This window comes from Mytilus trossulus, chromosome 2, assembly GCF_036588685.1.
Source record: "Mytilus trossulus isolate FHL-02 chromosome 2, PNRI_Mtr1.1.1.hap1, whole genome shotgun sequence".
NCBI classification, from domain to species: Eukaryota; Metazoa; Mollusca; class Bivalvia; order Mytilida; family Mytilidae; genus Mytilus; species Mytilus trossulus.
This window is the reverse complement of record NC_086374.1, coordinates 50,499,982-50,524,900: the sequence shown is the minus strand read 5'-3', so window position 1 is coordinate 50,524,900 and position 24,919 is coordinate 50,499,982. Positions and strand designations below refer to the sequence as shown.

The 24,919-nt window shown below is 31.1% G+C and overlaps 1 protein-coding gene across 23 annotated transcripts in view; it reads right to left on the bottom strand.

Annotated features, from left to right (window-relative positions):
* Nucleotides 1–24,919, bottom strand: part of LOC134707504 (thrombospondin type-1 domain-containing protein 7B-like) — a 163,356-nt gene that overhangs the window by 23,352 nt on the left and 115,085 nt on the right. For all 23 annotated transcript variants that reach the window (XM_063567288.1, XM_063567300.1, XM_063567290.1 and 20 more), the window contains 9 exons: nt 17,850–18,525; nt 16,631–16,900; nt 14,595–14,701; nt 12,449–12,631; nt 9,142–9,359; nt 5,007–5,214; nt 4,067–4,268; nt 3,414–3,529; nt 419–628 (listed from right to left, as the gene is read on the bottom strand). In XM_063567288.1, the coding sequence (XP_063423358.1) occupies nt 419–628; nt 3,414–3,529; nt 4,067–4,268; nt 5,007–5,214; nt 9,142–9,359; nt 12,449–12,631; nt 14,595–14,701; nt 16,631–16,900; nt 17,850–18,525 (2,190 nt within the window). The remainder of the gene's footprint in view (nt 1–418; nt 629–3,413; nt 3,530–4,066; nt 4,269–5,006; nt 5,215–9,141; nt 9,360–12,448; nt 12,632–14,594; nt 14,702–16,630; nt 16,901–17,849; nt 18,526–24,919) is intronic.

Here is a 24,919-nt window from a genome sequence, read left to right as displayed (position 1 = left end):
TAAAAAAAAGTAATTTGCTGATATGAAAATCAATATTGTAAATTCAGAAATATTGCACAGTTTTAATTATAGTTTTTTTCGGGGACTAGATGAATATTAGAACAATAAAAAGTTGCATTTTGAAATCTGACACATATATTTGTATGCAACTTTTCCTTAAAAAGCAACAACATTTCTCACATTTTGGCTTGTTGTGTTGAAAATGTAATAATAAATGTAATGTATGCAATAATTTCTAAAATTACAGTTTGTGTTTTCTAATATTATTTTGCAAAAGAATATAAACAAACCAAGGCTCAGTGTTGAAGACAGTACTTTGACATATAATTGTTAACTCTTATAAAATTGTGACTTGGATGAAGAGTTTTCTCATTGGCACTCATACCACATCTTCTTATATCTGTTTGTCCCTTCTTACTTCTAGCTCTGAGCCCTTTCCCACAGTTGTAGATGGTTGGAGCCAGTATGCAGACACTCCAGTTTGAGATTTTCCATTGGAACTGGTGACAGAGGGGCAACTCTATACACTGCTTCACCTCCTGTAATACCTCCGGACATGGAGCACCACCATTGTCAGGTTCCTGAAGAATAAATCGCTGTCGAGCCCTAGTAGGAATGTTGTCTTTATCTGTTAAAGAAAACAATTATTTGAAATTAGAATTGCTGGTACAGTATATAGATATAGATATATAGATTCAAATGTAGGTGACCATTTGTGTAAATTTCTTAACTTACCATTAAATTTTATTTCCATTTTTAAGGCTTATATGCTATTTTTACATTATGTAGACTTATAAAAGAATGTATTTGTAATTAAAATATATGTTTTTTTCACAAGATTCTGTAATATTGTTTGGCTGACAAAAATTGACAGGCATTCAAATATTATATTTTATTTCCTAACATTGAAGACAACACATGCTTTCTATGATAACATCACAACAATGCATTGGAAAATGTAAACATTAGATATTACTGTTATCTCTTATCTCATATCATAAAAATCTAATCATAAGAAATGAATAATTCTTTTTTTTGGTACTTTTATAAGGTTGTAAAAGCCTCGATCAAGGTCCGAGTACACAGTTATCGTCCTTTGATTTTCGTTGTCCACGAATATAGTCCTTAGTGTGGACAGTGTGTTACTTGCCAATTTTTTTTATACCCCTTCCAAATTTAATTCTCCATGTTTTATGCCTCATATAGCAAGTTGGGGGATGAAATGACACTGTAAAAAAATTTGGGTCATAAATATTTAGGCAAAGTAGTGATTAGGTCCAGCTGAAAAAGGTAAAAAATTAGCACTTCGGAAGCTGTCAAAAGATTTCATGGCCCCCTTAACACAAAATTGTCCATATTTTGAGTTAGAGCTGATGAAGTTTTCTATAATTTTGATATAATTTGTCCCAAAAGTAGTACAACACACTGTAAAAATATTATTGAGAAAGCGCAGGTGGGATTTTTTTTATTTACATTTATTGTCTAAAAGAAATGCACTACGAAATAACTGTGTACTCGGACCTAAGAGGTGAAATCAGGAAATATAGAATCTGTACTTTGGAAACTTCCCTGAATGATTTGATGGTGTCAATTTGTCATATAGCATAAAACTAAAGGATTTAAACTTTTATTTGATAGAATTTCTGCAAAAATGACCAATTTTGGCATTATATGGTCAAAATAAGCATTTCATAGCTTTTTCAATTTTGATGCATAAGTGGCATTTTGACTTTCTATCTGACATGTTTTCATGTGTCAATTTTTGTGTTTCTATGCTTTAATCCAGCTGTATTACTCATTTGTGAACTCTGAATCTACAGAAAAGAAGATTATCTCAGACAATATGAGCAAAGTGTGTTGTATAAATGACCCTCATCTAACGCCCTGTTTGGATCAAGTCAAATATGAGGAGCATGGCACATAAAAGTTCAAGTCCATAATAAAGACCTCACTAAATTTGTGTAAAAAGCATTTAACAATGTCTTTTGTACCTGTTTCATTTCACATAATATCTTTCTTTACCTCTGTAGGATACCATGGGGTTCGAATATAAGCCTGATGAGACTAAAATTGCATGCAAGTTTTTCACTAAAAAGTGAAAAATCTTTGTATCAGACCATACTGTCTGCTCAAAAAGTTGAATGTAAGAGCCTTTTTGTGCTCAGATTTATTGTATTATGTCACCTGAGTATAGAAATGATAGAAAAGACACAATATTTTATTTCCTATAGCTTCAATATGCATTTTTAAATGTAAATATGTGCTACGGCCTAAATTAACCCAAAATTTGTTTTAGTCATACTTGGCCTAAGACCCTTTTAAACTAATATGATATGTTATTTGTAAGTTTTCTTTCCATTTAAAGTACATTTAATAAGTACATATGTAAGGATTGTTTATAATCAAAAAGCTTCACAAATTTAAAATTGCTGGAAAATATTACATCTTCATGTAAGGCTCCCCTTCATTGGAAAACCTCCATTTTTAGGCACAGGCTCATATAAATTTGACTTTTGAAAAATTATGCTAAGTCTGATATATCAAATGAGTACTCTATTGCTTTAAATACATGATGTTTTATATATTAAGGCATTTTAAAAGTATTTTTTTGCAATATTTTAATTTTAAAAGCCCCAAATGTTGATAATTGAAATTTCTCAATTTTAACGTCCAAATTTAACACATAAAGTTGAATATAGAATTAATCATAGTGTCTATAATATATATCATATTGCTATGAAACTTTGTAAGCAGTCTTATAATATATTAGGCTTTTGTCATACCAAGTTTTATAAAGATTGGTCAACTTTTTCTATCCTATTAGGTCCGAGTACACAGTTATCGTCCTTTGATTTTCGTTGTCCACGAATATAGTCCTTAGTGTGGACAGTGTGTTACTTGCCAATTTTTGTTATACCCCTTCCAAATTTAATTCTCCATGTTTTATGCCTCATATAGCAAGTTGGGGGATGAAATGACACTGTAAAAAAATTTGGGTCATAAATATTTAGGCAAAGTAGTGATTAGGTCCAGCTGAAAAAGGTAAAAAATTAGCACTTCGGAAGCTGTCAAAAGATTTCATGGCCCCCTTAACACAAAATTGTCCATATTTTGAGTTAGAGCTGATGAAGTTTTCTATAATTTTGATATAATTTGTCCCAAAAGTAGTACAACACACTGTAAAAATATTATTGAGAAAGGGCAGGTGGGATTTTTTTTATTTACATTTATTGTCTAAAAGAAATGCACTATGAAATAACTGTGTACTCGGACCATGTAATCATTTTGAGTATGAGATCAGAAGAATATATGCATATTTTTTTTACAAAAAAAACTTTAAACCAATTCCAATTTTAATTTTTATAGTTTGAGAAATCCTTAACAATCATGTTCCTATGACTAACAAAACTTACTAATAAAACAAGAAGCTGAACAACTAGACCAGTCAGACCATGCAGTAAGAGTACAGTCCCTTGGACATGGTATCATACAAACTCTGGTTCTCTCAGGTTTGACTGACTGTGTACACCTATAATTTAAAAATGTACCTTTACTAATATATATTTTTACATGAAAATTATTTAATAAAAATCTGTAAGGCAAGAAATAATTTCATAAACAATCTTTAAGACGAGAAAATATCATTCCGCCTAAATTTGTCAAATGTGCTGTTGCTTGGACTTATTTCATAAGTGCATACAAGGATTTTGTAACATGATTTAATACAATGCACACAAAATCCATTTTTTACCTTTCTTACTGTTAGAAAGAACAAAGAATAGAGAATCCTTTTTTTCAATCATAAAAACCCCACTCATACAACCAAATAAATGGATAACAATGCATGTTATCTAATTTGGATATGGTCAAATATCATCATTTAGACACAATAAGAATATTTCTTTTTCAGCACTTTTGCTTCACTCACTTGACAAAAAAATACTGCTACACCTATCTGATATTTCAGAGGAATAAATCCTAGCAATAGGTTCCACAATGTCTAAAAATTACATCTACCCTACAAGTGCAACAAACATTGGTGTCATACAATTTTGTGTATCCTTACTTTTCATCCTGTACAAGTTGGTTGTTGCGATTATAACAGTGTACACCCCTAGTCTGTCGTCCACGACCACATTTTCTGCTTCTATCTTCTAGTTCACAACTTCCCCATGGGTCTGCATGCCATATAAATACAGCACACTCTATGACAGTTGGACATGGTTTGTTTTCTATCAGTTCTCTTTCACCTGGACATTCTGTTCCACCTGTAATTAACATTAGAAAATGTATCCCTTGCATCAGTTTTAGTGCAACTTTTCTAGTTACAAAATGTATTGTTAGAAATGTATATTTATACATATGAGCAGGATAATTCAGGCTTATCCTCGGTACATTCATTCCCTTTTTGTTTAAAAAAAAAAGATTTATAAGTCTATCAAATATACTTGCATGTCAAAAATATGCATTTCACTATAATAACAAATATTTTCAAAAGTTTAAGCCATTTATAATTCAAGCACTTTTTTTAATCTGGTTAGAGAAATTTGCTTATCTATACTCTCTTAATTCAAACAAGTTCAAGTATATACATGTCCTTCATACAAACAATTTCTTCAATTTGAGAATGTTACAACAATGTGACATCTCAAATCTTTTTTTAAATAACTTAAACTTGTGTAGAAAAAGGTAGAAATCTTGTGTTATTCTGATATATTTTTAACAAATATCTATTTATAATCATACTATTTATGAAGTTTTGGAACATATAAAATCTAGGCAAACAAAAAACATTCTACTCAACCATTGGCACAACTTGAACAATAAGATCGCTACAAGGATTACACCAATCTCAAGTATTTTTTTATGAATGAGTTTCACTGTTTGACCCATGATACCATTGAACAATCCCTTCTTATTGTTACATAATAACATAAGCATTGAGAGATAAGATATGCACTGTTAAGTGCACAAGTTCAAAATTGCAGATTTTATAAAAGTATTACCTGGTCCATGGCGAGCCAGGATTGTTTTTTGTCTTGACCTCATGTTTGGTCGATAGGAAACATCTTGTTCAGTCTCACAGATGTCTGGACATTCTGACCACTCGCCCCATTCTGATGTTACACAGTCATAGCGACAAGGAATCTCACATAACACTTGGGCCTCTGGTCTGGTTTCCCAGGACGAGCATAAATCATCACTCACTCTCATCTGATAACAAAAAGTGCATTAGTTAATATATTACTTAATATGTTTTTGTAGATTTCCAAGCAAAAAAATTTCAATCTATATATACATTCACGCCAGGGGCACATGCATCTTTCTTTTTCTTCTTCCATCATAACTTCAAAATTATTTAATACAATAATGACATCACTGATCAATCTAAATCAGAAGCACGCCAGACTTCAATTATTATATCATAAAAAATTAATCATTTACAAAAAGTCATAACTTACAATTCAGCTTGGAAACATTTCAGTTTCGGTTTGGGACAGATAATTATAAACTGTTGACAAAGAAATATGTCTCATCTTTGTGTCATTTTAAGAGTACAGTACAAATGTTGAAATCAAAGCAACAATACTTTTACATGTAAACTATGCAAAATATTCAAAGTCAAAGAATCATGACATAGCAAAATAACCTGTGTGAAAATGAAAAACACTAATTCTTATACAACTGCATATCAAAATCTACTGACTTATCACCAGTGGTTCCTTTCAAACTGACCTAAACACAAACTTTAACATACCTGTAGCCCCTTGAAAACAAATAAGCACTGTTAAAGTCAACATTCTGTTTGAATTGTGAATGTTAAAGTCAAGTTCTTGTGTCCAAATACCTTCCCCCCCTGGAAATTCCTGGCTACAGGCCTGTTTAACATGTAAACAAAGCATATTATTGCAAATGCTAATTATGGTAATTACAAATTATCAAAGATAATTTACCTACTACCAGTTAATCACAAACAATTTCATGTAAACAATGCACAAGTTGTCACTTATACGACAAACTAACTTAGACACTAGGAACAAAATTATGGTACATACCCGTAGCCAGGGGGGTTCGGATGAACCTCCCTTGAAAACAAATAAGCACTGTTAAAGTCAATATTCTGTTCGAATTGTGACTGTTAAAGTCGAGTTTGTGAGTCCAACGAACCCCCCCCCCCCCCCCCCCCCCCCCCCCCCTTGGAAATTCCTGGCTACGGGCCTGTGGTATAAAGGTACTATGGTGATCATTGTTTAGCAAGAATCATGAATGCACAGACTGACTGACAGATGGACGTATAAACAGAGGTTAAACAGTAAACCCACACTTTTTTTAAAGCGGGGGTATAACACTTTTCTAAAGCAGGGTTATTATAAGAGATTTTAAACATGCATCTTATTTTATTTGCAATAGTTTAAAGCAATCACCATTCACATATTCATTAGCTGTTTGCAGTTATGACTCAATGAGCAAATTTAAGAGTCTATTGAGACTGAAGCTATTGACAGTGTAAATTGTAAAGATGTATCTATTTTTAATGAATGAACTATGAATGTGCATACAAATATGAATATAACTGTCATTTTATTGCTATGACAAATGTGAAATCCGATATGATTTAACACTGATCATTTCAGTGACATTTAAAAAGCAGTTAATTACTGTCTGAATCATTCCAAATCCAGTTAAAATAAAATATAAATGTATTTTTAGGCTACAATGATTTTAGATAGCAAAATAGTCACAAATATAGGTATATAAAGGTGCATTAGACAATGATACAGACATTACATACAAAGTATATGTTGGTCACATTCAATTGAAGATATTCTTTACTTGTAATTCCATTAGACTAAATCAATCAGAAATGCTATACAACCAAAAATTGGACCACATCTGATTACTTTTTTTATTTTAATTTGGACCTTGATAATTTAATATTTTTAAAACACAAAGATGATTATTGAGTAAACAAAGACTGATGATTAACTTTATGAAACACTTTAATGGTACAAAAACTCAATAAAATTTAGTACAAGTCTCAAGACTTCAAATTATGTTTAAGATTGATATTTGTATTTATTCAAATGAAAGACACGTCTTTGGAAAAGATGTATTTAATATGGAAACATCTTAGATCAGTGCACACAAACAGATTTATCAAATTATGTGAACCAAAATGTTTTGGATTGTTCTCTAATTTCTTGTGTTTTTTTTGTTTTTTTTAATTTCTTTACAATTTTCTTATTGTTTTAAACAAGTCATCTGCAACGTAAAACAAAATGTACTTTATGAAATAAGGAAAATGAAATGAATTTAATTAATTTGTCATTGAAGTGTATTTTTGGATATAATTGACAATTAGATCATTCATCAAGATGATGAGTTAGACGTCTCAGTGGGCTGGTTAATGTTAAAGAAATTTAGTTCTGCAGAATATCAGATGGAACTTTCTGGATATAAAAACAATAACTTGTTATCATTGTAGACAAAAACATGTTTTCTTGGCAAATTGGATTATGTATATTTCTCTAATAAAAGTATGAAGTATACCCTACTCATTTGAAGAACATGCTCAGTTGATAAAATAAAAGTTTTCAGTACTGTAAAAAAAAATTGGCCTTCCCTGCAGATCTGAAAATCGTAATTTTATGTAACAATTTACCATTAAAAAGTTCCAGACCATATACTGCATCTTTCGTAAAAATAAAATGAGTGTGTGTAGAGGGGTTGTAATAATAAGCATGCACCATTTGTTAAATAATGACACTAAAAGAATAGATTCAAGATGCAGATATCTGCCATGCAGAAGACAACACATCCCATTGGGTCTCTTTTTTCTTTCAAACCATATAGATCCATAAAGGCTGCATCAAAAGCATGCCCTATTTCTTTAAAGAAGTTTCAGGGGATTTAACTGTATTATCAAATAACATTAATAAACAACTGCGCCCATGAGCGCATGATACGCCCGACGTCTTATGTGGAAGTTATATGCAATAATCATAAATAGTTTCTAAAAAAGTTTAAAGTAATAACCATATATAGTTTTTGAGACACGGCGGGAAACCTCCAACCCTTTTTTTTTTACAAAAAACTAAATATCACTAAAATAAATTTTGAATCAAAACCAAAATGTATACAGATCTTTAGATTAATATAACAAAGAAGTGTGTAAAGTTTTAAGCAATAATCATAAATTATTTTTGATATACGGCGCGACATGTAAAAAAAAACTCTCCTGTTTAACTAAATACTCAATCACTCAAAAATAAAATTTTGAATCATCACAAAAAAGTATACAGATCTTTAGATCAATATAAAAAAGAAGTGTGTAAAGTTGTAAGCAATAATCATAAATTGTTATAGAGATATGGCACAACATGTAAAAAAAAACTCCCCCTTTTTAAAAAAATACTCAATAACTCAAAAATGAAATTTTGAATCATCATCAAAAAGTATACAGATCTTAAGATCAATATAATAAAGACATGTGTAAAGTTTGTAGCAATAATCATATATCGATTTTGAGATATGGCACGACATGTAAAAAAAACCTCCCCCTTTTTTACAAAATACTCAATAACTCAAAAATGAAATTTTGAATCATCACCAAAAAGTATACAGATATTAAGATTAATATAACTAAGAAGTGTTTAAAGTTTTAAGCCATAATCAAGATTTATTTTTGAGATACAGTGTGACATGTGAAAAAAACACCCCCCTGTTTTAGTTACAAAGTGCCGTAAATCAAAAAGTTTAAATCTAATTTTCACCAAAAAGTATACAGATCATTTAACCATCATAAGAAACAACTATATTAAGTTTCATGAAATTTGGATAAATCGTTCTCAAGTTACGGTGCGACATGTTTACGCCGGACAGACGGACGTACAGACAGACGGATGGACGGACGGACAGAGGACATGTGTATACCATAATACATCCCGTCAAAATTTTGACGGGCGTATAAAAACATTACAAGATGTTTAAGTAGAAGGAAATAACCTTTCATAATGTAAAATAATCTATAATTAGTTTGTTAATATATTTCACGAACAAACAAAACTTTGTTTTATTTCAACTCCAATGAAACACCAACCAAACAACTGTGTGTTATGCTCAGATGTGTGTATTACCTACCCCTTTCTTATCAACACATGTTGCTGTTCTCTGTTTTATACCAACACCACAAGTTTCACTTTCACCATATCTATACTTGGTCAAACTGCAGGGACCAGATGATGTGTTCCAAAAGTAGCAAGGTTCTGGATCACAATTTTGGGTTTCACTAAGATGTGGGCATTGTTCTCCATTTGTTCCTGGTCGTGTTAGTACCTCTCTTGTTCTAAATCTCTGCCCTGTAATTACAGAATCTGAGATCTATAATTTTATCATAGAAATATGTTACTTTGTAAGTTAATTGAGATTTAACTTCAATCAAAAGGATTAAATTATTGAATAAAACTAATTTGTTTATTCAAAAGAACCAATAATCCAGTAAAGTACATTTGCCACAGCGCAATTGCTGCAAAACAATAGACAGAAATAATAAGGATATAAATATTGAAACATCATAAATACCACACAAGGAAGATATAAGTCAATTATTTATAAATCCTGAAATATTCTGCTAATTATTCTGCTGGGAATCCTAAGGCTCCAAGTTAATAGGAAATATAATTGAATCTGGTTTGTTTGTATGTCATATTTGTAATTGACTAAGCTTTCTTTAGACCTATCATAATTATAATATAGTATTATTGCCATGTCAGACCGACATGCATTACAAAACAGGAAACAAATTATTATTTGTAGCTTAATGTAAGGGAAAATTATATGGTTGTCTAATTCTTAAATCCATTATAATTCAATTCTGTTCAACAAATAATGGAGCTGAAAAAAAGTTACCGGCAAGTCATTTATCCTACACACCCACCTGCCCATACACAAAAAATTTCAAATGAAATCCAAATAAAAAAATATAAGATGATACTCTCCACTATGAAAATGGTTTCTTTTGGTCAGTGATGTCATTGGCTTGCAGTCTTATTAAAGTATTACCTAAATCTCCTTTTACTTGTACATATTACAATACTTAAATTTTCATCTAGCTAGGTAAAGATGTTACATATAATAGCAGATCAGAATGGGGAATGTGTCTAAGAGACAACATACCAACCAAACAGCAGAAAAACAACACATGGCCACCATTGGGTTACAGCTTAAAAATCTTGCACCCTGAGGGAGACTTAATAGGCTGGATTATAATCTTTAAAATGAAAAATATTAAGCTACAGACAAAGAGCATATGTTGTAAAAGCTGTCTCAACTGTTTGTCTTATTTAGTGACAAATATTAAGCATCATTTGTCACAGATGAGACAAAAACAAAGAGTCATAAAAAACAGTTAAAGAATCCTAGTTTTCTAACTGTATGTCTTATTTCAGCTATTGATACCACATCAAACTGTGCTACAATAAATACATATTAGAAAAAACCTATTCAGATGCTACATAAGTATCCTTGTATTTTTTGTCATCAATTACAGTTACAAGTGGGTCAGACTAATTTATTTATTTTAAGCCTTTTCATTGACTAAAGTGTCCCTTCATTACTAATATCATAAAAGTGTCTGTAATTTTCTCATCATTATATAACTTAACAACCCATATCATAGCAGATAATGAAGCTTAGTTGCATTCAATTTTGTACATAGTTTCACTAATACAATACATATGCTCTGCTGTATAAACATATTTATTTCAAGGCAACCTGAGATTTCATAACTTTGTTTTCCCTTGATGTTTCATAGTTTAGAATGAATTCCATTAACAGAATCTAAACAAGACATTTTTAAGATTTAAATCATCTTAATTGTAAGAAAGCAATAAAAAACCATGTTAACATGCAATGGAAAGAGAAAAATAAGTCAGTTACCTATTTAAAACAGAAGTTTAATGCTGCATTACTTGGAAGTGTTGAACAAGAACGTATGACCTTAAAATTTGAATTTCAAATATATGTATCAATATACCTATAGATGTTGTTCTATAATTATGAGAAGAGCAGCGTAAAACAGGTAATGGTGTAAAGACAATAAATTCCAACTAAACATGTGCTTGTGTTAACAACATTGATAATTTGAAGTTTGCCAAAACTATTGAGGAAACACAATATTTGGCCTACTCTCATTTTTAACAATGATTTGGAAGAGGCAGTAAGAGCTTAACTAGCTGTTTAATATATGGTGGGTTCATAAATATTTGTTGGATACCAATTTTCAAAGATTTTTGGTTCCTCTGAACCCATAAATTCAAATTTAAGGAATTACAAATTTCTTTCAGGACATTTACTAAAACCACAAAACTAGATACTGTGGATTCATTTATTTTCGTGGATATCAATTTTCGTGGATTGCTGAAAATTTTCATTTTTGAGGATATTTAATTTGGTGGTTTTGCCAATGTCTGTATATAAATCCTATTGAAAATATGTCATTCGTTGGACATTTGAATTCGTGGTTCAACTTTACCCACGAAAAACCACGAAAATTGGTATCCAACGAATAATAATGAATCCACAGTATCCACAAATATTCATATTTTCCTCAACCTTGAAAATTGGTACCCATAAACATAAATCCACAGTATAATATATATTAATGTGTTCAGTTTTCTTTTCTCTTTACAAAGGGAGTATTTTTATTTTTCATTTCTACTGTAAAGATTGGTGACACTTTTGCAACTGTTACTAAAATGATTAGGCAAATGAATTCATAACTAGGTGTACCATCCTAATAATCATTTTGTATAATTTCCATGACACATGTGGCAGACAGAAGTCTCATTAGATTAAAGATTACTATGGAATTATCATATTATTCAATATATCCGTCTGACCTTGTCCACTGGGTCACAGTGCAATTTTACAGAATTACAAACCTAACCTTTTTCATCATCATTATGAGAGATTCCTGTCTGTACAAAAACAGATTTATTTTCTAAGTAATCCAATTACTTCTTGCAAAGTTTTTTTGGCTTGTTGCAATTTTCTCTTATTCAATCATTTCACCTTTTGCAAATTAATATGATGCAATAAGACACTATATATAGTGAAACTGTCAAAAATATTGGATGTATTATTGATAGGAAAGTACTACATGGAAAAAAACCAACAAAATCAACTTTTTGTGAAAAAAAATTATACATGTACCGCCAATAAAAAATCTCCGACTGCAAACGTTTATTTTCTTTTTGTTTCTATAAAAATCATATTCCTTATAAAGTAACTTGTAAATGTAATGTTCTTTTTTTCAAAGATTGACTTGAATATTTTGGTCTAATGGAGATTCTCTATAAATATTTGCTACCATAGTCACTTTTGATTTCCAGTAGCTTAAAAAAACTCTTTGCACTTCAGTTCATATCTTGACACATGAAAAACAAACCTGTTTTCTGATTGTTCCTTCTCTTCCTAGCATATGCTTCACATTCAGTCACAGTACAGTCACTCCACTGTGACCATAGAGAAACTGTACAATCCCAGTCACAGTCTGCTGAACACAACTGTGATATGGTGGGACGAGGACTGGTACACAAAGAATCGTCTACCGGTTTCTGGTCACCACTTTCTATAATACAATATACAATTAACAGGCATGGACTTTTGTATTCAATACATTTATTTGGAGCTGGATTTTACTAGTACAATAAAGTCACGTGTAATGTTCTGTAAATTTTGTCATTTCCATTATAATAACCTAAAAACTTCCTTCAATAACAACAACATAAATTGAATAGAAAATAATAGTGGAAAAATTTGGACTATTTAGTATTAAAAAGAACATAACAGTTGGTCAACTTCTCAAAAATATATTTGAAATGACCACAAATTTATGCTATCAAAACTCAGATAATTTATCCACATAAAAAAATTTAAATGGCAAAACATTCTTCAGTCAAAAAGCCAAACACTTTTAGAACCTGCTGTGAACATAAGAGGGGGAATATAATAAAAATTGATATCCCCACAAATGGCTACATTCCTAATCCTTAGCCTTCTTTAAGACTGCCTTTGTTGTGAAGACAAATATTTTTAGCTATAAAATTTATCTTCCGATTATTGGAAGTCCTAGAACAGAAGGAAGCAGGTGATGTTCAAGGACAAATCCATCAAAAAAGAATCCATTTAAATTGGTAATTCCAGGGTTCAATGATATCTATGTAGCCCTGAAGTTCCTATGTTATAAATGCATCATGTAGCAAAGCATTAATCAGATAAGCAATACCTTAAAATAAGCCCTAGAGCAATAAGGTTTTGGAATAATCAAAGATTCATATGGAAATACTTGTAAATGATGGGCAATTATCTGTAAAACACTTAGAGATCTATAAACCTGCAATAACACAGAAAAAAATATGTACTTGATACAACACCCCTTTCTTCAGGCAACATAATTAGAAGCTTCAAAATCCTAAAACTTATCTTTGATCAGGAACAGTTTAGAATAATTAATGGCCATGCTACAGAGGACTGAACTTATAGTAAAATTAACTGATTATTTAATGGATCTTCTTTACTCATTGTTTATTGTACTGGGTTAAGGTTATGTACCAGATACTATACACCTTATCGCTATTTGTCAGCCATTACTGAATATCACACAGGTTCCCGTAAAATTTTGACATCATAAAACAAAACATCTGATGCCACAATGGAAAAGTGATTGTTGTGTGTGTCAAAAGGTCAAGCGGCCGGGTCGGCCAGCCGAGTAGGCTAATACATGTAGCGATAAGGTGTATTGTCATGGTATACATTTTGTATATATGACACAGTTCCAAAAGAGAACTATTGCAGAACTGTTTACCACCAGTATTTTGTTTTTCTTTAAATGCTAAATGGAAAAAAAATCCTTATTATCAAATCTTCACGTTATTATTTAGATTTGAGCAAACTCCCTATTCAAAAAAACATTTTACTAAAAGATAAATTGCATGTACATGTCCATTTCAACAAGTTTATGACATCACAGTGACATCACAACTGATCTTTACTTTAAGAGTCCGGAATATAAAATCCTGCTATCAAGAAAATGACACAAAGGAGAAGGTTCACCAAGGGTTAAAATGAGCCCTATATTTTTGTTTGTTTTTAAAATCAGGCAAAAAAATTACAACTTTCACATTGAAATACTTGTGATAATACTATTAAGACTAAAACATATTTTTTTGTCACCTTCCAATAAAATTTATAAAGTTATGAGCCCTTTAATAATTATTATCATTATTTTAAGATCAATTTTGGTATTTTTTTCCCATAGTTTAAATTGTTTTTGGCATAATTAACCCTGGCTGCCAACCATTATCCAATATAATTTATTAAACATTAAGGCTTTTGAAATAGACCAATTTACAAACCAAATTGTAATCTTATTAGTATTTTATGTAAAGTTGATATTTTTGGCCATTTTGTGCCATAAGTGAACCTTGTCCTTTGAAGCAATTGTAAAATTTCTGCCATTTACATGAACTCATAAGATAAAATAATTAATAACATTTTCATGAGGTGTGTCCTCAATATTCTATTATGTTTACCATTTTCCTCCACACATATAGTTTTTCTGTGTTGCATTCCTGTTGTACACTGTAACCCTCCATTTACAGAGAGACATTTACTCCAACTTGATGTCAACCACTTATTTCTGGAAAAACAAAATTCAAGTAATCATTAAACATTCCTATGAAGGAACAACACGTTTAGTCAAACCTGTACATAAAAGTTACCGTTGAGTTAGAGAACACTGACCTTAGAATTGGGGATCAAACTGCAAAGGCAATTCTACAGTTGGTTAGGAAGCAGGCCACCTGGCCAGAGATGTCACATTTACAACAGGTTTATAAAAATAATAAGATGTGGTATGATGGCAAATGAGACAACTCTCCACAAGAGACAAGATGACACAGAAATTAACAACTATGGTTCACCAAATGGCCTTCAATGGCTTCGACTGTTTTAGCTTCCATGATTTAAATATACATCCAACTTTTGATATGACTTAAAGCAAGCAACAAGAATGGACTATTGCTGTTAAGGTTAAGTAAGAGGGAGTACCAAAGTTAAAAATTCACCAATAACCAAAAAGAAAATTCCTTCTAGTTCATCTAGTAAAAAGATACTCTAAAAACTCTTCATTTGATCAAAATAAAGTAATTTTTTAATGTTAACGGAAGGCTTCAGTTTTGTATGTTTATTGCTAATATTATTAAGTTGCTAGCTATACTTTCAAATTATCATTTATCCCACGAATATGGTGTTTGGTAATTTATACAAATAAATTTGATTAAAAAATATCAAAGATATAGTAAAAGAGGCTGTTTTAAGTATAATAATTCCTTGTTATGGGACATTAAAGAAGTAAAAATAATGTAAAAATTTTTTCATGTTAAATTAATCTGAAAGTTACATATTTCATTAAATACTTGTAGCTGTAAAGTACCTAATAACTTAACATAAACATCTTTTACAAAAACATATAGTAATTAGAAAGATCAAAACTAATAGGATATCTATGTCACAATATGTCAAATGTTCTTATCAAAGGAAATTTTTGTTTTAAGTGTTAAGTGCAACATAAAAAATCTGTCTATGTCCTACACAGGAATGCATTGATTAAAGATGCATGAATTCTTGTATCATTAGCGAACAGTCTCCTGTAACTAATGTTAGGATTTCAAAGATGTACCCCTGACTGTTAAACGAGTTCTTCTGTTTTTCGTCTCATGCAATATTAATCTACACTATGCAAGCTGAAGTTAGCTGAACAGTTATTATTTTTCAGAAAAAATTTCAGTAATTTTCAGACCACAACAAATGAAACCACTGCTGACTAGAACCTAATAAAGAACTAAAATTATATCAGTCATGTTTAGTTGTCAAACAAATCAATCCGACATTTTACCTGATGGTATATATCATTCTAATAACAAAATAAAAGTACAAAATATTTAACCAAGAACATGATTAAGTATCTTTTTAAATTAACTTTAAAACATCAAACTGTGAACCAAATGACCTAATCATAAAATATATTGAAATGAATTTTAAAACTTCAAATATAGTTTGTATATCTGAATAAAGTATTTCTTTTGTAGAAATTATCTTATTATGACTGGCTTCTTATAATAATGTGACATTAATTGGACATTTATAAATTGAATGTGAGACAAGTTCTTGAAATACTTGCAAACAGAAACATACATGTATTGAAGGAACAACACTGTAACTGGCGTTTTTCATCTAGATACTGACTAAAAGGTCTTCAACAATCTGCAGAAGTGCTCACTGCACTATGAATGTCTTGGTATTTTTTATGTATTTCTTCAATTTTTTTTAGCTTTTATTATCTGTTAAATTTTACAATTTTTACCCAACACTGATCTAGAGATTCAATGTAAAGAGTCAAACAAAAGAGAGTTTGATAAAGATCTGTTGAAGATTCAAACATGTTTGTACTGATACTAAATTGTATATAAGGAAGAGCAACTGATCTGGATGAAAAAATTAGCATATGCACTAAGTCATTACTGAATCCCTGTTGTAACTGGCTGCCTATATGATGTTATAGACATACCTGGGACAATATCTTGATTTATCAGATGTTCCATGAACCGCTGTGGTCTCTACTAATGGTGGACAAGAAGCTCCAAGTCCACGAGGTAATTTTCTCACTGATCTTTCTCGCTTCATAAGTCCAGGTTTAGTCCATCCAGACTCCAACAGACAGCTACTATTAACCAACTGCCATGGGGACCACTCAGAAATTTCACAATCTTGGGGAATGATGCATGACTGTCTATCAGTTATGATTTGACCTTGAAGATTTATGTGTTCTTTACATCTTCTGTAAAATAGAATTTATGATAGATTAAACAACTGATTCAAATTTGCGACAGCTCCTTTATACTAGAAGTTTGTATAACAATTGTTCAATATACATCAAATACACCATAACAGTATACTGTTCATGCAATAACTTAAATGTGTTTTAGAGGCTTTGTTATTTCATTATTTTTTTTGTTTGACAGGGGAGGGCATGCAGGGTCAGGAGTTCATTCAACAGCATCTGTTCATAATATGAACTTAATACTGTGTTAGCTATATATTTGTTTGCTACTTGTGTCACTGATATTATCACTATACCATCCTTACTATATTATGGGTTTGGTATTATTTTAGTTCCTACTTTATTAACTCTTCTGCTTAATAGTTGCCATCATTTTTATTCCTCAGTTTTAGAAATGAGAAATAAAAGTACAGTATAGTGATTGAAGTGTTCACAGAGGCCACACAGCATGTAAATAAGACAATTGCTATGTAATCAGGGTTATTCAATGTAAATTTATATGCACAGGGATGTCTAAATTCATCTAACTTATTTACCAGGATCATCAACAAATGCTTTTTCTCAATGTATGCGAGTATAATGAGACACATCATAAAGTATTAGTGATTAATCAAGCCAAGAACTCCAAGGGTTAAAAGTGAAAGAACACAACTTTATCTGTAGGGTTTTCTTCTGTGTATGCAACACACTTTCTTGTAGAGGTAAATGCCAAGTTTCATCTAGAGTGAAGATTTTTCTACATGTGCTCTGATTGCAAGTCTTATAAAACTAAGTTTGTGATTATGACTTTCAGTGTACGATTCCTCTGATGCTATATGTGGTAGCAGTAAATAATCATGCCATGTTAAAATAAAGCATATTCATGAAACAGACTCAGGTGCTTTGGAAAGATAATGCAAATTTAACTTTAAATTTAAAATTAAACATACTGAGACAATAAACTTACGTATATGGAACGGTAGCACCAATGGAATCAATACAGCTAACTCTACGTTCTTCACGACCTATTAATGAATGTGTGGGAAAATTTTCGGGAATGTCCATGGTATGACAGGGTGACCATCGTCCTAAATAAATATAATATACATTTGAACAATTATTACAGGGTTCAATTTGTGAAAATGGTGGACAATCCTTTCCACCATGATCATCTGGAATGACTACTATCCTAGTTCGAGTCTGTGCAATTTTTTCACACTTATCACAGCTTGACCAAGGACCATATGGGGTCACAATACAGTCTTGTTTACATTGCAAATCACAGTTTTCACTTGTAGCAGGCTTTGTTTCATATCCTGCACAAATGCTGTCATCCTGCAGCTTGCCATCTGATTTGATAACACAGGTGACATTACGATATCTGATGCCCATTCCACGGGCACATGTTTGAACACTCGGTAAAAGCTGACAACGACCCCATGTGTCTGCTGCCCAAGTGACCTGATATTGATCTGTGCACTGTTTGTTGCACATTTGTTGTGAAATGGGACGTGGTAAATACCGACAGTTTTCTTCCTCGGCATAACTGAGTTGTCCATTTCGATCTTGGAACATACAACTGACATATCGATCTTGTTTTCCATTAAGGCCACATTCACTTGCATCACATGTGCTCCATTCACCTGTAAATTATAAAAAAAGGTTTTGATTAATATGCTAGACTAAGTGTTTATATGTTGGAAATAAAAAAGATTGAGATAAAATTCTGATATGGTAGTCCTTTAATTGATGGATGCAAATTTCAATTGATAATTGTCCCATCATCTGTTTATTTCCAAAAACGACACAAAATGTTTACACTTGATATTTGTACAAACAATGAAACTGGCACCATACTAAAAGCCTTGAAATCTGTGACAACTGTGGTAACCCACCAATAGAGAAAACAAGTGAAACTGTGAGCTACTGCTCACTGATGATACTCCAACCCAAATACTAGAGACAGTTAACAGGAGTTGTTGAGTGATGAATCTGAAAACAAATCACAGGGTATAGCTGATTTATATAAACCCTGAAACCAAATTTCAGAAATCCTTGTAATGTAGTTTCTGAAAAAAATGTGACTTAAAATTTTCAACTTGGATGTCATGTGTAAAATGATGTAAGTGTTTGGTTTACATGAAGTTGTTGAGTGATGAATCTGAAAGGGCATCACAAAGTAATAACTGACTTATATAAACCCTGAAACGAAATTCTAGAAATCCTTGAAATGCAGTTTCTGAGAAAATTGTGATGAAAAATTTCAACTTGGATAAGTTAAAATAAATAAGAACAAAAACCCTTTCAAATAACTACTGATGAACCCCAATGCTCCACAAGGGTAGGCAATTCTAGTGGAAAATGTCTCACTTATCTAAAAAATTCAAAAGATGCTTGAGATGAGTATTCAGTCAGATCAAAAGCAGCTGCAGTGGGAGGAGCATCCAGGTTCTTCTCTGTTTATCCTAATAGTATAGATACAATGTGTCATCCAGAACTAATCAGATCAAAGCCACACCACTTAGGTAAGCTGGCAATTGATGTAACACGATTCATATAATATGATAATGAACTAAGAGGATACTTGATTAAAAGAAATGGAGAACAATTCTATTGATGGTTCATTTGTAATAATGACTTCTTCTATGATAACAATTATTATTATATAGCAATATAATATTTCCAACAGAAAGTAACCAAAAGTTAGCGTGCAATAATATACAATTACTGTCTTTTGGTGAGGTAAATGTGTGGTTTTATAAAACCACATATTTACCGAAACAAAAGACAGTAAATGTTTTATTCCATATTCCGAGAGAAATTAATGTAATGGAAAATATTTACTAAAACCAATTGTACATCAAACGTTTTTTTACCAAAAATATACATCTAAAAGCACGTGACGTTTTGCGCGGTGAATATCCTTTTTCCCCAGGTGAATATGCTTATTTATTCAAAATCCCATTCATATAGAAAACCCTACTAATATTTTATCAATATGGAATAAATTATATTATTGCACTAGTGCAATAAATCTTCAAAATTCATGACGTCATCAACGACAAAACGTCAGTTTATACCAATTTATACCTTCAAATATTATATTGCTATACAATAAAAGGGTTATTGCATGAATATCGTAGAACATATATTGCACTCGCAAACTCGTGCAATATAAAATTCTACTCGGGACAATATTTCCCAATATTAATGCAATAACCCTATAGTACTGATCATACTGTTGAGAGTGCCAGGAGCAGAGTACTAACATTCAATGTTATGACTTCAAAGATGTCGGTAAACCGTTATTTACATGCATCATGTTTTGCCATTTTTATTTCACGTGCAACTGAGAAAAAAGTTCGTTATTCACCGTGTTTCGTGAAATCGGTAAAAGAATCAACATGCAAGAAATTTTCAATTGTTTGTTCATCATGAAATGGCAATCTTCCATGCAGATACCCCTCTTTACACCCCTCTTCAAAGTATATATCTAAATGTTATGACTGTACTGTGTGACATTATATAATAACTTCAGTATTAGAGTTTATTCTTTTATTTATTAAACAAGAATGTGTCCATAAGACACCATGCCATGCTTGTTAGAACAGATATCTTAAGGAAATTTGATCAAAAACAGACGTGGGGATCAAGACTAATTGTATAAGCTGATAATATTAGCAACCCTTATAAAACTGTCATAGTAACTACCATCACATTGTCTACAGTCAAACCTCTAGAGTACAGTTATATAATTCTTGTCTGAGCTACACTCTTTAAACATCATGCACAGTCAGAATAATATCACTATGTTATTCAATAAAGCATATAAATTTTAACCTCTCTAATTGAATCTGATTTTGATAGTTTTCAAAGGCAATAGTTTCTTGAAAACTGAATCTCAGTAAAGCTTCAATATTTGTTATTTAACTGTAAATTCAGAAGCTATAGGTGAATTTATTATTGTGATTTTTGAAGAATGGACACAAACTTGAGGCTAATTATTGGGATTTCATGATAAACTCCATACAGATATAATGTACCAGATATCAAAGTGAAAGTTCCTATTATTTTAAAACTCTCCCAGTCGCACAATTTCCATAATCAAAAGCCTCAAAATAATTTTTGAATATACAGTAGTATGATTACTATCTCTGATACAATATAAAAATTAAAGGAGATGTGGTTTGATTGCCAATGAAACAGATGTGGTATGATTGCCAATGAAACAACTACATGTATCCACCAAAGTTGATATAAGCAATTATATGATATTATATTCAACAATGAGAAAAAACACATTCAGCATCTTTGCAACTTTGAAGAGTCTGTAATATAGAAATAACTTCAGATTAAGAAACAATGATACTAGGTTGTTCCCATTCACAAAAATTATCCAGCTAATCATTCTTTGAACTGAAAAATAACTTGCTTCCATACTCTTAATTTTGTATTATACAAACAGATTAATAAAGGGGGGAAAACTGTAAATGACATTGAAAAATTATAAAAGTGTCAACTTATTATAGATTAAGTCTAAACCCCACCAGTAACAGAGTTAATATGTAACTAATTAAATGCACTAATTAAAAAAAACATAAGCATAAAGTCAATTAAGAATCATGTTTTCTGCCAAAATATTATTGTTTTTGATATATATGATCTAGAAAGGTTCATTAGAGAAAATAGAGACAATTCTGCTCTAACTCATAATTGCTACACAATTCTTTTTTAACTTGGCATTTCTATGTTCACAAAATCAAGGCCTATTTCTGTCTTCCTAAAAGGGGAAGAGAACGGTAATTTTTATGAAAGAAAATATGTGATTTGCTACTTTATATCAGTTTTTCATTGTATAAATTCCAATTAATATTCCAAATCAATTTTGATTTCCTATTGGAACATCATAAAAATAGGCCTCTGTATGACTGACAACATTTCACAGATTGGAACACAAACTGAAGATAATGAAAAATGAATGGTTTTGACTGCTTACTCCTCTAAAACTTGGAAACATTATTGAACACTTCATTTTGACCTCTAGAAGTCTTATCTGGTTTTATTGTGTTGTTGATATATATATTCGCCAGCCTTCATCTAATTAATAACCAATTAATGCATTAATTTTAGAACTAAAAAACTGCATGTCCGTAGAATAAAACTGTCACAATTTAATGATCTAACATATAAACCTGTATCTCAGCACATTTTTAATGACCCTAATAATTGGGCCCTCATATCAACCATATGTTTTACCAAGGTTGGGCAAATGATTAAATCTGTCCATCAGCTTTTGCAAGCACTTAAAATCTTCAAGTAATTTCTAGGAAAATAATATGACAGGAGATTATTGATAAGACCTCTTTTTATGGGTCTTTAGAAATAACCAAGAATAACAAAACTATTTGGACTACACATCATGAACATGTCTGAAATCCTTAGTATCTTTATCAAAGACATAAAATACAGCTATGGAAATGGAAAATGCTTTACATCAAAGTCAACCATATTAATGTCACCATTAAATAGGTATCAATGCAGCATCCCCTCCTTCAAAAGAATTTATTATGTACCTTACACAAATTTCACTGGGAGTAAAAGAGTATGTATGTATGTATATCTGTATGGAACCACTTCAGAAGTAGAAAAGATTGATTCCAAGAAAAACCGTTGATCAGCTGTAACCTTGTGCACTGTTCCCCCAAAAAATGTGCATGTTTTTTTCAAAGCTGTTTATCATCTATGTCATGCAATATCAATTTGTGATATTAGTCAATTTGCGTCAGTGCACGTCATTTCTCAAAGCAATAGGAGGATCCATGTCATTAATCAGAAGCAACTACTTTTATTCATTGAAACATTTACTCAGTATGCTTTTGTCATTGGTAATAAAATTCCAGCAGCATGTAATTTTATATAATAAGAGATTATAACTGCCGATTGTACGAATAATATACCAGATTTTTACAATTCTGTTTTGTTTTTCAGCCAAAAATATTTATGTAACAACAGAATAGTGCACTCCTACTAATGCAACATTAACTAGGGGTATTATCAACTTATTGGGATACATTTCAAGAAATGTGTTTAGAAGAACAGATTCCAATTTTATAGTGTAAAAAACATGATTTCATCATTAATAAATGACATCTCTTGATAAAATATCATGAACTTTCTTCCATTAACTGTTAGCACACTTTGATATAGTATCAAATAAAATATGGTTTCAGAGTATCAGAATGTTGGTCTTATACTTACAAATGAAATACAAATGCAATCAAAAATTTCCTAAGTTATGGTATTCATTGTGTGTTTTACTTTGTATGTTTTAATTGTTATTTCACTATAAATTGAGACTTACTTTGTTACATATTCCTCGAGCAAAGCTATTTAAAGTCAACTTCGTCCAAAAAAGTTCATTTAACAAAAGATTGTGCCATCACCAAAATGATTAACACATTCATGTGAGTCAAAAGTATCAAAATTTGTTTCAAAGTCAACTTTGCCAAAAAAGAAATTAAAAGACTTCACTTTGACTAAGATCCCGTTTACACTGACAAAAAAAATCCATCTTTAATCGGACTTAAAAAGTCTACCTCTAGAGGTGGTTTTAAAAAGATCGATCTTGTTTGAATCGATCTTTTTTTTGGTGTAAACACTTAGTCGATCGGGATCAATCTTTTTTCAGTTGTTTGATATATTTAGATAGGAAAATAAAGGTCAGACCAGTTCTTTTTATGTTGTAGTGTAAACACACTGGATTAAATAAGATCGATGATCTTGCTTGTGTAATGTAAACGCGGACTGGTCTTTTTAAGATCGATTCAATTTTGTTGCCAGTGTAAAAGGGGTCTTTTTTTTTGTCTATCTGATGAGTTCAGCCTTTTTCAACTGATTTTATAGTTCGTTCTTATGTTGTACTGTTATACCTCTGTCCTAGTATTGGGGAGGGTTGGGATCCCAATAACATATTTAACCCCGCCACATTATTTATGTATGTGCCTGTCCCAAGTCAGGAGCCTGTAATTCAGTGGTTGTCGTTTGTTTATGTGTTACATATTTGTTTTTCGTTCATTTTTTTTACATAAAGAAGGCCGTTAGTTTTCTGGTTTGAATTGTTTTACATTGTCTTATCAGGGCCTTTTATAGCTGACTATGCGGTATGGGCTTTGTTCATTGATGAAGGCTGTACGGTAACCTATAGTCGTTAATGTTTGTGTCATTTTGGTCTTTTGTGGATAGTTGTCTCATTGGCAATCATACCACATCTTCTTTTTTTTATATTAGATTGTGTCATTACTAAAATGAGGACAGTTTTAAGAAGTCTCACAAAAAGATAAGACTTTCTGTGCCAGAATCAAGGCACCTTAATTTAATAAAAATGTGTAAGGGTTCCGTGGAACCCAGTGTCTCGCCTACTTTTGCTGTTAATCACACACTCATCAAAAATGATGAAAAAAAGCAATAAAATTATTCCTCTCGATACTATCTTTTGATTGTCAGAAGCTTCTGTCCAAGTTTGGTAAAAATCCAGGCTAGTTTAAGAATCTTAAAAATGTTTTAAATACTTTAACTGCAGACTGTATGTAATGTTAACTGTAGAAAAACTAAGTCCATTTATAAGTAAAATACGGGAAAAATGGAATTTTATTTTTACAAAATTTACTTCTGGATACTATCTTCTGATCATAAACAAGCTTCTGGCCAAGTTTCTTACAATTCCAGGATAGTTTAAGAAAGTTATTAACATTTTAAAAACTTTAACCACAGAGTAAATGTAATGTTTCCTGGCAGAAAAAACTAAGTCCATTTATAAGTAAAATACGGAAAAAATGGAATTTTATTTTTACAAAATTTACTTCTGGATACTATCTCCTGATCATAAACATGCTTCTGGCCAAGTTTTGTACATTTCCAGGATAGTTTAAGAAAGTTATTAAAATTTTAAAAACTTTAACCACAGAGTGAATGTAATGTTTCCTGGCAGAAAAAACTAAGTCCATTTATAAGTAAAATACGAAAAAAAAGGAATTTTAT